This window comes from Echinops telfairi, unplaced genomic scaffold, assembly GCF_000313985.2.
Source record: "Echinops telfairi isolate 266 unplaced genomic scaffold, ASM31398v2 ScPeMD7_23;HRSCAF=83, whole genome shotgun sequence".
Taxonomy (NCBI): Eukaryota; Metazoa; Chordata; class Mammalia; order Afrosoricida; family Tenrecidae; genus Echinops; species Echinops telfairi.
The window spans coordinates 20,295,023-20,307,613 of record NW_022103920.1 but is presented as its reverse complement, the minus strand read 5'-3'; the positions used below and the strand labels follow the sequence as shown (position 1 = coordinate 20,307,613).

The 12,591-nt window shown below is 35.2% G+C and overlaps 1 protein-coding gene across 6 annotated transcripts in view; it reads right to left on the bottom strand.

Moving 5' to 3' along the window:
• Positions 1-12,591, bottom strand: part of POT1 (protection of telomeres 1) — a 104,799-nt gene that overhangs the window by 70,245 nt on the left and 21,963 nt on the right. For 3 of the 6 annotated variants that reach the window (XM_004707784.3, XM_045288844.1, XM_045288843.1), the window contains 3 exons: positions 6,229-6,333; positions 4,888-4,935; positions 2,852-2,966 (listed from right to left, as the gene is read on the bottom strand). In XM_004707784.3, coding sequence (XP_004707841.2) covers positions 2,852-2,966; positions 4,888-4,935; positions 6,229-6,333 — 268 coding nt within the window. The remainder of the gene's footprint in view (positions 1-2,851; positions 2,967-4,887; positions 4,936-6,228; positions 6,334-12,591) is intronic. The other 3 variants (XM_045288842.1, XM_045288845.1, XM_045288846.1) reach the window with 1 other exon arrangement.

Below are 12,591 nucleotides of genomic sequence, written 5' to 3'. Positions count from 1 at the left end.
GGGGGGAAAATGAGCAGCTGATATTAAGGGCTAAAGTAGAAGGCAAATGTTTTGAGAATGATGAGGGCAACAAATGTACATATGTGCTTGACAAAATGGATGTATGTATGGACTGTGATAAGAATTGTACGAGCCCCCAATAAAATAATTTTTTTTAAATTTAAACCTTAAAAAGGAAAAAAAAGTGGCTAGCAACCGATTCGAAGTAAGGCTATGAGATGCATAGTTTTAAGGTCTTGCTAGTAGCAAAGACATCTTGCTATGTCTTCAGATAAATTTTACCGTTTCAATAACTATGTTCAGATAAAATTGATGATGTTCATTTTAATTTAGTATCTCAAAAGAAATAGAAACGTTATCTCTGCAATAACAGATGGCTCATTATAGTCATGAATTCCTTACTCAGTCAGGATCCCACTGAACACATCTGATCGAGAAAGGAAATATTTATGCATATACAAAAAGTTATACAGCCTCCCATTGTTATCCATTTTTATGCATGATTTAGTTCTGTTATCAGAGGAAAACATGATTAGTTCCTCTAATAACAACAAAAATTAATATTTAGTTATCACTGTTTATAAAATAGCTATCACTTTGTTCTATACTATCAACTTCATGGTCCTCTTGAAAAATGTGTACAAAGCTAATTCAAAGAGTAACACTGCCAGGGTTCCAGTTCTTACATGCACGGCTTATTCCAAACAAAACATGATTCAAGACAGCTCTGTGATCAGTGGATAACTACAGAGACATCCTCCACACTTGTCTTAATCTTGTTACAGAGCCACCCAAAAAAAGAGAAGAAGTCCAATAAAATAGTGGCTTTTGGAGGAAACTGCAGGGCCAGTTGAAGCCAAGGGAAACAGGTCAGCTCAGAAGATGATGATGACCACCTGGTGGGATTCCCAGGGGCAATTGTGATGGAAATTTTTTTTTTCAAAGGACCCAGGATGACCAAGAAGGCTAATCAGGAAGCTTTAAGAAAATTTAAAACTCCAATCTTGAGAGAAAAGCCAAGAAAGATGTACTGAGTTGTTTTTCCCATGACAGCAATGAATTCTGCTTCTTCTTTGAGAGTGGAGCAAGAGCTGTCATATGCAAACTTCATTGGGAAATCTTACTCTGTCCATCCTACAAGTCTTGTCTTTCCACTTAAGACTTTTTTTGTTCCCCAAATCAAGGAACAGTGAAAAGGAACATGACTTGAGTCCCCCCAAGGATGCCAAAACTGTTGTTCTGACATGGTGTAAACCAAAGAACACAGACTTCTTAGGGAAGGTTTGAGACTTGAAACACCATTTTCAGACAAGAACAGACCTAGCTGGATAGTATGTCAGGAAGCAATACTTCACAGTTGGATATTTTTTAAATAAATATTTTTATAGTTTTGTGGCTATGACTTAACCTCATATTTGCTAATGAATCAACTAAAATGGTTTCAGTGACATGAATAAGCTACATATGAAATGGAGACTTTGTCCACTTGAACGTGAGGCTTTCTTTCCTCTCTCTACTCCAATAATGAGTACAGTTCTAGCAAATAAAATACATATGTATCTTTACATAAACACCTGTATAAATGATTTAATAATACGCACTCAATGGGAACATCTGTGTGCCCAGTATGAATCATAGCTCTTGAGGCACGCAGTACACAAATACAGCTCATCAGGAACATGAATCCATCCACTTTTATACCATTTCTGAAAATATTACTACTGACAGTGAAACAAGCTTTACTGGAAGTTTTTCATTTCTTAATGAAAAATAAAATAATGGTATATCTCACAAGCAAGTGTATTTCAAATTAGATGAGATGAATAATAAGGACTTCCTAAATTTAGCTGAAGTAAATTAAACAAAGATGAAAGTTTGTGGTTTGTTCACTTTATTCAACAAACTGAAGTTTGTGGTATTTTTGGACGCATTCTTTGGCATGCTTATCTGTTAAACAGTTTTTATTTTCTTATAATAATTAGTGGCCTATACTTTAAAAATTTGCCTTAAGAATAAATAAGCTTTATATATGTATGTATACACAAAATCAAGGTAAAAGCATAAAATACCAAGACATAACAATAGATGTATATTTTATAAACAAAGAATGACAAAGAAAACACACCATTTTTTTTGGCAATTATGAAACAAAATTTAGCTTCCAATGAAGACTTGGGGCACAGTGAGGGTGGTGTTCATGAAATAGAACTCATGATCAGTCATCTGCAGTACAACGACTGGTCTCCCTCTGTGCAGAGGAAAACATGAAGAAAATGGAAAGACACCTGGAAACAATGAGTGCAACAAACTAATGACCATGTAGACATCAGTCTCCATGATGCGTGAAGAAGGAGATGGTGCCCAGCGTCCACTACCTACAGCTCACCTTACATAGTTGGATCGAGTGGCAGAACAATATGGAGCAGCACTAACACTCATAAAACAAAACAAAACAAAACAAAACAAAAAGCAGGCAGATGGGATTCCTAAGACGAAGGACTTTAGTCACCCTTCAAATCTGGAACTGAATTCACTTCTGTGGCTCAATTTTGGAGTCAAATAGTAGACAGATGCTAAGGGGAAAATTATACCAAACCGGTACACACCTCAGAATAATCACACATTTGAAATCTAAGGGCAGCATTTACCCATGGACAAAATTTGGAAGGGTTAGGAGAGAAGGAAAATAGGAAACACAGGGAGGAAATGGATTAAGTGCTGTTCCAATGGGGGGACTGCAGTCAGTGACGCAAAACGTGTCCGTATTATTGAATGTGAAACTGACATGTTCGGGAAACCTTCACCTGACTCACAATAAAGTTAAAAAAAATCCACCAATTTTAATACCTACCGGTTCCTTTGCTTAGATATGGGGGCTTAAAGAACTTCACAACACCATACACATTGACAACTGTGCCATCCTTAAGCTGATTCAGGGGTGTGTATGTATATTTTGTTGCTGGAACCTAGAGAAAGACAAGATAGTGAACACATGAATATTGAATATTTACATCTTAGAATCATGTTACAATTAAATGTGTTAAATTAACATACACATATAATTATGTTATCCTTTTATAGGTCAAACGGCAAAGGCCTGAAAAGATTACAAACTGTAAAACTTATTATATAAACCCACTTTTTGACACTTGACTCTCCTTAAAAATGTTTGTAAATGATATAACTTGTTGACCAGCCCACAAGAGCAGAATTAACCCATAATCCAGGTTATATTGAAACTTCAATTTAAAAAGTAGAAAGCTATACAATGAAATTTCCAACAATTTCCACAGGTTGCAGATGTGTCTTCTTCCAGTCCTTGAGTAAGTCTGGTAAAGGAGGCATCAGGCCTGGCACACACCTTCACTGATCATTATCGGAGGAGACGGGATAATCGACACCGGACCTTAGATCATACCAAAATGCCAGCAACTGCACTGCTCCCGTGCGTCTAAGTCTCGGGAATACAAGAGCAAAGGACTGCCCTCAGCCTGTTTTCGTTTATCCTTACTGCAGGACAAAGGCTGTATTTCCTAATTTCTGAAAACAACCCTATTCCAAAAATAGATTGACTATTTAATACTACTTATTTAGGAATACATCAGCCTCATGCAGTAACTCTCCCGTACCCCTGCCAAGCAAAACACAAGAATCTCAACATGAAAAATGAGTTTCTGAATGGGAAATGGGAAACTGCCCAATGCGCATTTTACAATTGAAAAAATAAAGTCCAATAAATGCATACCTGAGATTCTAATAGTTTAGAATATCTGACCTTTCCGCAACAGGTTCATGGATACATTACATGTGAAGCTGATAAATAATTTTGAGAAAGTACTAATTCATGGAAATACTGACAATATTTTGTTGTTGTGTTTTTAACGTGCATCAATGCTTTCTCTGGGTATGGTTTTCCTAAATAAAAATGTTAATTATATTATTATTCAGAACTTAACATCTGTGTTCCCTCTAGTCCCTGGTGAGTACAAAATGAAAGCTGCTGGCCTTGAACATCAAATGTTTCAACGTATTACTTTCTTTATAGTTTCACTCAATTCAAAGTAGCCCACGTGTACAAATGGAAACTTCCTATTGCTATGAAAACAATTTATAATGGTAAAAATATTAAAACGTGAACACAGTGAATTGCTAATAAATGCTTTTACTTAAAGTAGTAAGGTCTATCAAATCACAATTCAGCAAACAAAAATCTGTTTAAATAAACTGATGAAAAATAAAAGAAATGAACTTGCCTTCAGTTTAAAACAAAACATTTTTTAAGTTTCTTTTTTCCTTGGTACGTATTTTATGTAAAATATTATTAGACGTTCCAAACAGAATAATCAGGTACAAATTCATAACTAAAAATACAGCTTCAATGTAATAGTACCAGACATCAAAAATCAGAGATCATGTTTTCTCATTATACTTAAGACTATTTCAAAATGCACTGTGTTGTTGTTAAGTCCTGTTGAGTCAGTTCCAACTCACAGTGACCTTACCAACAAAAAGAACCAAGCACCACTGGGTCCTGGATATTTTTTGAAAGCATCTTCACAATACCAAGAGAATCGTATTACAGAGAGAACTTGTCTCCAGCTACTCACCGATCACAGAGACATGCCTTCATACGTTTGGTGTACAACACGCTCATGCATGTATAAACTGAAATCCAAGAAGCAGTACTTTTTTTTTTTTTGGTCAGTCTTTTAAAAAAGATTTTTACATAATGGTTTTTTTTTAACATTTTATTAGGGGCTCATACAACTGTTATCCCAATCCATACACACATCAATTGTGTAAAGCGCATTTGTTGACGTGTTTACATACAGTGTGTATATATGTTTGTGTATTCATCTTAAATATTAAAAATAAATGTAATCTTACCAAAGACATTGATTCTGCCAAAAAAGTGCTCGTAGATTTAACATAAACCTGAGAGAAGAAAACAAAAGAAAGACTCAGTTTTATATCAATACTCCATTATGATTAAAGGCTTTCAGTTGTGGTAACTACAAATTTACCTGCTTAAGACTCACATTTATTAAAATGGCTTAAAGTTCTGCTTTACAAATTAAGAGTGACATAAACCAGTTTTTCTTAACTACAGACACTAAAAATATTAAAGCTTTAGGGGCAAATGGAAAGGTGTACGCTCAAACAAATTTGTATTCTTAAAGACTAAATTTGAAGTATTTCAATGTTCTTCAGAATTGACTATAAAAGAAACTAGTATCAGTCGAAATAAAATAGAAAATTCGAGTTGATAATCAATTTTCTTTTTTTGCAGAGAAATCTTGGACTTTTTCAAAAAGGAAAACAAAATTGTAGTAATGATCAGTCTAACACTAAGAAGTCTATAATTCTAGTTCATTAATTGCAATGTCCAGCATAGGGCTACTCCTAGATTATACAGTGCACACGTCCATATTAGAAAAAAGCAAGCAGATGTTGTCCTGCAAGCCCATGACTCGTCCCCCTTTACCCTGGTCACATGTGCATGTGTGAGAGAAGGTGGCGGCGGGGGAGTGGTTATGATGGGCGTGAGAAGATCATGTTCACAGTGAATAAGAGGAGATCAGATTTATCTCAAATATCACTTTAAGGCAGACTTCAGTACTCTATCAAAAAATGCCAAGGATATAATTACAAACAATAGGATAAGGTCCAGCATGACTTGCACAGTTTATCCCTTTATTCTGCGGAATCAATCTAAACATAAAGCCAAAAGAAGTCTCTATTTTTTAAACATATTTAATAAAAATAACTCAGTCCACTGGAGAATGTTTTGTTGTGTATATTTTTGCCACAGCTATATGCAGAAGTGTCAATAACACTGTAAGAAAAGAAGGTTTTAAAGTTGCTCGATTCTACAAAATAAATAAACACAATAAAAGTCCCTTAAAAAGGCCAAAACCACCATTTGATATGGTATAAATTGGAGAGTGCACAATTCTTCCAGAAAGGATTGGAGAGATGGAAACATGGCCTTTATAAATATGTGAAGAAAAAATAACTTCACATTTTAATATTTTTTGTTTAATAAAAGCTTCTATTTCACAAGAAAATAATAAAATAAGTGAATTCAGTCAGAATTGGTAGGGTATCTGCAGGAATACTATTTCTTTCTTCTCCCCCCGCCCCCCAGCAGAGAAATCCTTTATGTATGCCATCACATTAGCTCATGAAAACCAAAGTATGGTTTGAGACTAAGCATTGCACACTTACATATACAGTTGTTTTGAAGCTTTCAAATGCTTTCAGAACAAAGCAATTTTCACCATCTCTGTTTGCAGATGCTGAGAAAATAAATCTAGCCACCGCAATGGTGTCCTACACAGGCAAAAAATTTAATTTTAATCAAACACCAAAACATCTACAATTCAGAGTAAGTCATATAAAATCATTAGTTGTATTGCTATTTAAAAATAAAAATTGCTTCAATGAAAGAAAAAATGGGCCAGCTGAGTTTTGCATAGACTATCACCTATTCTGCAGATAAGTATGATAGTTGGATTCTTTGCACCACCTCATGGACCAAGGAAACACAAAATCACATGAAAGATTTAATTCATTTAAAATTGCGAAGCTTCACAAATCAATTAATGTACACAAATTATGCAATTAAAAAATCCTAATTTACACAAATAACTTAATATGAATAAGCACAATGGAGAGATGTCTCGTGTGACCCAACAGGATGAAGAATGTAACTGAAATGAGAAAGTAGTCTCCAAGCTGAGACTACCTTCAGAAGGTAATGCCATTAATGCAAAAGATTTCACATTGTAATAAAACTAATACATGTGCAAATAAATGTATGGGATGAGAAACGAGAAATTTCGATTATGTATTAATGGAATAAAACATTCCTTTTAACAAATATTTTTAAAGTCACAGGACGCAGTTCTCCATATGTGAGTGACTCTATGTCTAAATTGATTCTTAGTGTTTTCCCCTCTCATTCTTTAGTTACACCTCTTTTTTTCGTATTTTCCAGGTAAAGAAACTTAAAAATGCAAAGAGCTTTCTCTTGCTGACATACACACAAATTATCTCACTCCTCTAATTCGATGGACCTTGAATTCTCTATTACATGGAAGTCTTCCAGATGACCATTTTATGCTTTGTAGAAGCCAGGGCCTGGTGTCCATTCCCACTATTCTCAATGCAGATCCACTGAGGGGGCTATGAGAAGGGGTCATGTTTATTCTGCTTTGTATCGACAGGACTTGGCATAAAATAGGCCAGGGGTGAATCAAAGAAAGCATCCTTATCACCTTTCTAAATTATCTCTGGCCTTAACTTATTTTAGCATGCCCAATTCTAGGATTCCCCCGTCTCCATTCAGGAGAGTATGCAAACATAAACATAACTGTGTCAGTGTTGGAACATCAAATAACCATAACTCTTCACAATTAGATGGGAGAAATGCTTTCTTCTCATGAAGATCTCACATGTCACTAACACGTTTTAAGCCGCTTAGAAGAAAAAGAATAAAAGTTGTTCGATGGCTTCTGGAATAAATCACGACCCCACCCCACCACTCCCCCCAAGTGCAATGCTTTCTATACGCGTTAGACCACTACATTCTGATTTAAAGGTACATATGCAAATTGCATTGAAGGCACTCCAGGATCTCACCCCAACTGCACATATATAAACATACATACATACATACATACATACATACATACACTGTCACTCAAACCAAAACAACAAAAAAACTCTCTGCCACCGAGTCAGAGTGATTCTATAGGCCCGAGTAGAACTGCCCTTGTGAGTTTCCGAGACTGTAACTCTTCACAGGAGTAGAAAGGCCCATCTTTCTTCTGAGGAGCAGCCCAACACGTAATCACTACACCACCAGGATGCCTATACTGCCACTAAATCTCAGATCACTACAAAGAAAGAGCACCCCCATTTGCACATATCTGGCCTCCACGTTTACAAATGCCACCTGGTAGTGAGGTCTATGGCAGAGGATCCCTGTGTACCCTCTAAGAGTGATGGGCAGAAGTTTTGGTGCACAGCCAATAATCAACAGATGCCCATTAAACTAGTTCATAATGATGATAATTAAAATAAAGATCTAAACACATGAGGGAAAGTTATTCTTTAAGACTGATTTCACATGAACTTATAAATTATAATGGCATTTAAACTACCATATATACTAAAGTATAAACCAACCTGAATAACAGCCGAGGCACCTAATTTTACAAGAAAACTGCATTAAAAATGTGCTGAAAAACTTGGCTTATACACGAGTATATACAGTACTTCAAATACATGGAAGATAGAGAAATACAGGCAGTATAAGTTTGTATAACCAATCACTAATGCAATCGACAATGAGATTTAATATGCACAATTCTAATTTTTAAGCTCCTGTAAAAGAGCATACTAGCAGCTGAAACTCTTCAAACAGAAAAAGGAATTACATGGCTCAGTGCTAAGAGTGCATTCATTCAACATACCAGAGTGGGTGTTCACCTCAATTTGCTGATGAACGACAGTATTACATGAGCAGTCTGGGAAGAATACCTACTACTGAAATTGATAAGGCTTTATCAACTCGTGTGCAAGAAGTTATAAAACCAAAAGCACATTTGGTATATCTGGAATCTTTCAAGTAGCTTGAGTGCTCAGATATCAGTAAATGGGCCATTTCCATATTTTGTCAGTACCACCCTGTAGTAGTGCCCTACCAAGAGGGAGCCATTTTCATTATGCAATTTGCTGTTTAAGAAAATTCTACTGCAAAGGAGTCTCAGCTAAAACTAATGAAATAAATGCAGAGCTTCCTGACATAAAAACATGCTCTTTAAAAATACTAACAATTATCTTAAAATGTAAAAGTACAAAGCCAGATATAACTTATGGCATATTAACAAATACAGCTTTTAGATGTTAATATTTCATAATAAAGAGAACCATCTTGCTAAAATAAGTCAATAAATACCAGAAAAACGAAAGGTAAGTCATAAGATAAGTGCATTGATTTCTTAGCGTTTAATAGAGTCTATCAAAATCCCTCACATTGCTGTACTAAATAACCAGAAGGGCACAGAATTATGAACAACTGACCTAGCTGACTTTATTTACTAGGCTATCATATTTCAAAATACTGTTAAAAAATGAGAAGCTATAGGGTGAAACCTACACATTCAGGAATATGGCCTAATGATTGACAGAAAACGTGTCTTAATTATTATAAAATAAATGTATTTGAAGGGTAATCTGGATCAAGTGGATCATATAAAACCATGGACTTAACTCTATTTGAATGGAATTTTAGCAGAAAAAATGCAAATTCTTCTAAGGTGAAGTCACTACACAAGCCAATGTCCAGCCTTCTTCACGAGACCACATTGCGTGATTTCCCTCGTAGTCTGTCTTCTTCTGACTCCTGGAGAACTGAAGATGCAGCAATGGATACGACAGTTCTTGGCATAGAACCCAGAAAAAGAATTCAACACGCAGGAAGACAACTAAAGGAACAAGTTTCTTAGGTCAATGTTAGGGTTGTTGTTAGGGGCCATGGAATCAATTTCAATTTATAACAACCCTATGTACAACAGGAATGAAACACTGCCTGGCCCTGTGCCATCATAGCAATTGTTGCATGTCTGAGCCATTGTGCCAATCCATCTCTTTAAAGGTGTTTAAGAGTTTGTTTGTCTTTTAACTGACCATTGACTTTACTCAGCATGCTGTATTTCTCCATGACATGTACTTCTCCTGATAACATGTCCAACGTTTGTGAAACAAAATCTAGCCATCTTCATCTATAAAGCATTCTGATTGTACTTCTTCCAACACAGATCAATTCATTTTTCTGGTAGTCCATGATAAACATTCAATATTGTCCACCAACACCATAATCCAAATGTGTCAATTCTTCTGCAGTGATCCTGATTCATTGTCCAGCTTTCACATGCAAATGAAGCAACTGAGAACCCATGGTTTGTGTAAGGGGCACCTCAGTCCTCAAAATGAGATTCTCTGCTTTGGGGGTTGTTTTTTAACACTTTAAGGAGGCCGTTCTTAGCAGAGCTGTATAATACATATGATTTTTGACCATTCCTCCCATGAACACTGACTGCTGATTACAGTAAAATGAGACCCTTGATGTCAATCTTTTCTGTTTATCATGATGTTGCTTCTTGGTTCAACTGTGAGGACCTTTGTTTTCTTTATATTGAGGTTTACCCATACTGAAGGCAGTAAGTAGTCTTTGCCATCAGTCAGTGGTTTAAGTTCTCTTCTCTTTCAGCAAGCAAGGTTTACCCATTCCACTAATTTACTTTCTCCATATCTCAGATTGTTAATGAGTCGTCCTACAGTCCTGATGCCTTGTTCTTCCAATAGTCCGGTTTCTTGGATTATTTGCTCCATATACAGATTGAATTCAATACAGATTGAATAAGCCTGGTGAAAGATACAACACTGATGCACATTTTTCCTGATTTTAAACCATGCAGTATCCCCTCATTCTGTTGGAACAACTGCCTGGTGATATATGTATAGTTTCATATGAGCATAATTAAGTTTCTGGAATGCTCTCCTTCATAATTTTCATGAAATTGTCAATGAACTATAAATTGCTACAAAATTTAGTTCATTAAAGCTTAGTATTTTAGAACTGAGAAGTACCTTAGAGATCAAATAATCAAACACTTTCATGTTTTCAGATAAGAAAACAAGGATCAGAGAAGGTAAATGAATGATCTATGGCCCAACATAGCTAATTAGTTATAGGCCAAGATAATATTCTAGAGCTTCCAACATCCAAAACCCAAGCTCTGCTCTATTCTACTCATTCACAGTTAATCAAAGAAGTGGGGAAAATATACAAAGAAATGTAATTTTGAGTTTTATGACAAATATATTTTCATTTCTAAAGACTTTGGGAGAATACTCATATTTTATATTTACACATTAAATGTTAAGGCAGTTTAAATGAAAGATGAAAGTGATAAAATTCCTCCAATAGAGCGAGGTTCAACTGGAGCATGTTTACATGTAAAATCTATCAGTAGACTAACAGAGTGTAATAAAAATGTTGTTATAATTCACCTTAGTGTCTTAAAATCCTTATTACCGGTATGTTCAAATATCGAGTTACCACTGAGGAAGTACACAAGTGACTATGAAGAAAGAAAGATGTTTGTTCGTTATATTGCAATATCTAAATGGTACAATTTAGTAAAATGCTATCCCTTTGGGTTAAAATAATCTTTAAACCTGATGCTATATAAACTTTAAAATAAAGAGCCTAATAAGAGCTTTAAATGATCAAAATTGTTGGATTTTAAACCCAGAAAGAATTTAAAATAAATTGTGACCTCAGTTTTCTATTATATTTTTAAAAGAGACAATACTTCCTTATCATTAAGATCCTCATTATTCAACAAGTACTAATTAGCTGGTAGAACTCTATTGTGTTTTAATGAATACCTATTTAAAATTTATTTCAATAGCAGAAAAATGTCTTTCATATGTCAGGTAAAATGCTAGTCCCTAACGTGGTGCACATGTTTTGTACATGTCTGGCTAATTATTTCTTAAAAACCTTTTATACTATTTCTCAAGTTTCTAATAAATATGAAAATCTTAAAAGAAAGCTAGAGATGAAAATTTTAAATATAAGCAAATAAATTTCTAGTATTCAATAGTATGTATTTATTTTTCAAACTTTCCTCTAATATGTTAAAATATATTTCACAAGTGAAATTAAAGTATCTTACAAAAACTTACAGCTAGTATGAGGTCATGTGGGAGAAAACCCCACAGAATATTACATATATATATACTATATACTTTGTGTATACACAGAGTACACATATAAACCTACACATGTATATATACTATGCCCTATATATCCTATACCCATGCACATAAACAAACACATACATACATAAGCTGGAAGGACATTAAAAAACAACAACAAAAACAGAGCAGTGTTTTTATGTGAAAAACGGGGTTGGGGGAGGAAAAATTCAGAGGGGGTGTCCTTTACTTTTCCGATCATACCCTTCCATACTGCTCGATTTTCTTTTTATTCAAATGAACTTTAGCGAATCCATTTGTAAACTGCTGCTTTCTTTGGAGCCTTGTCCCTCCCCACAAGCGTTTCATAAGACATTAATAATCTATTCTTTCACCTAGGCTACACCATTTATGTGACGTGTGTTCTTGCTTCAATTATAGCAGAATTCGCATTACTCTAAGGGCTCTTTCCATGCTGTTGTTTAATCCTTCTCAGTGTCTCAGAGCAGATCCTGTTCAGACATTCTATAACAGTATCAGAACCCACTGCTCTCATGTGGGCTCTGACTCCTCGTGGCCCCAGAGGACAGGGCAGAACTGCTTCTGAGTTTCTGAAACCGTAACTTTTTTTTTTTAATTAAAAAAAAATTATTTTATTGAGGGCTCATACAATTCCCATCACAGTCCATACATCCATCCATTGTGTCAAGCACGTATGTACATTTGTTGCCCTCATCAATCTCAAAACTCCTGCCTGCCACTTTAGCCCTTAATATCATTTGCTCATTTTCCGCCTCCCTCCCCCCTCCCTCATGA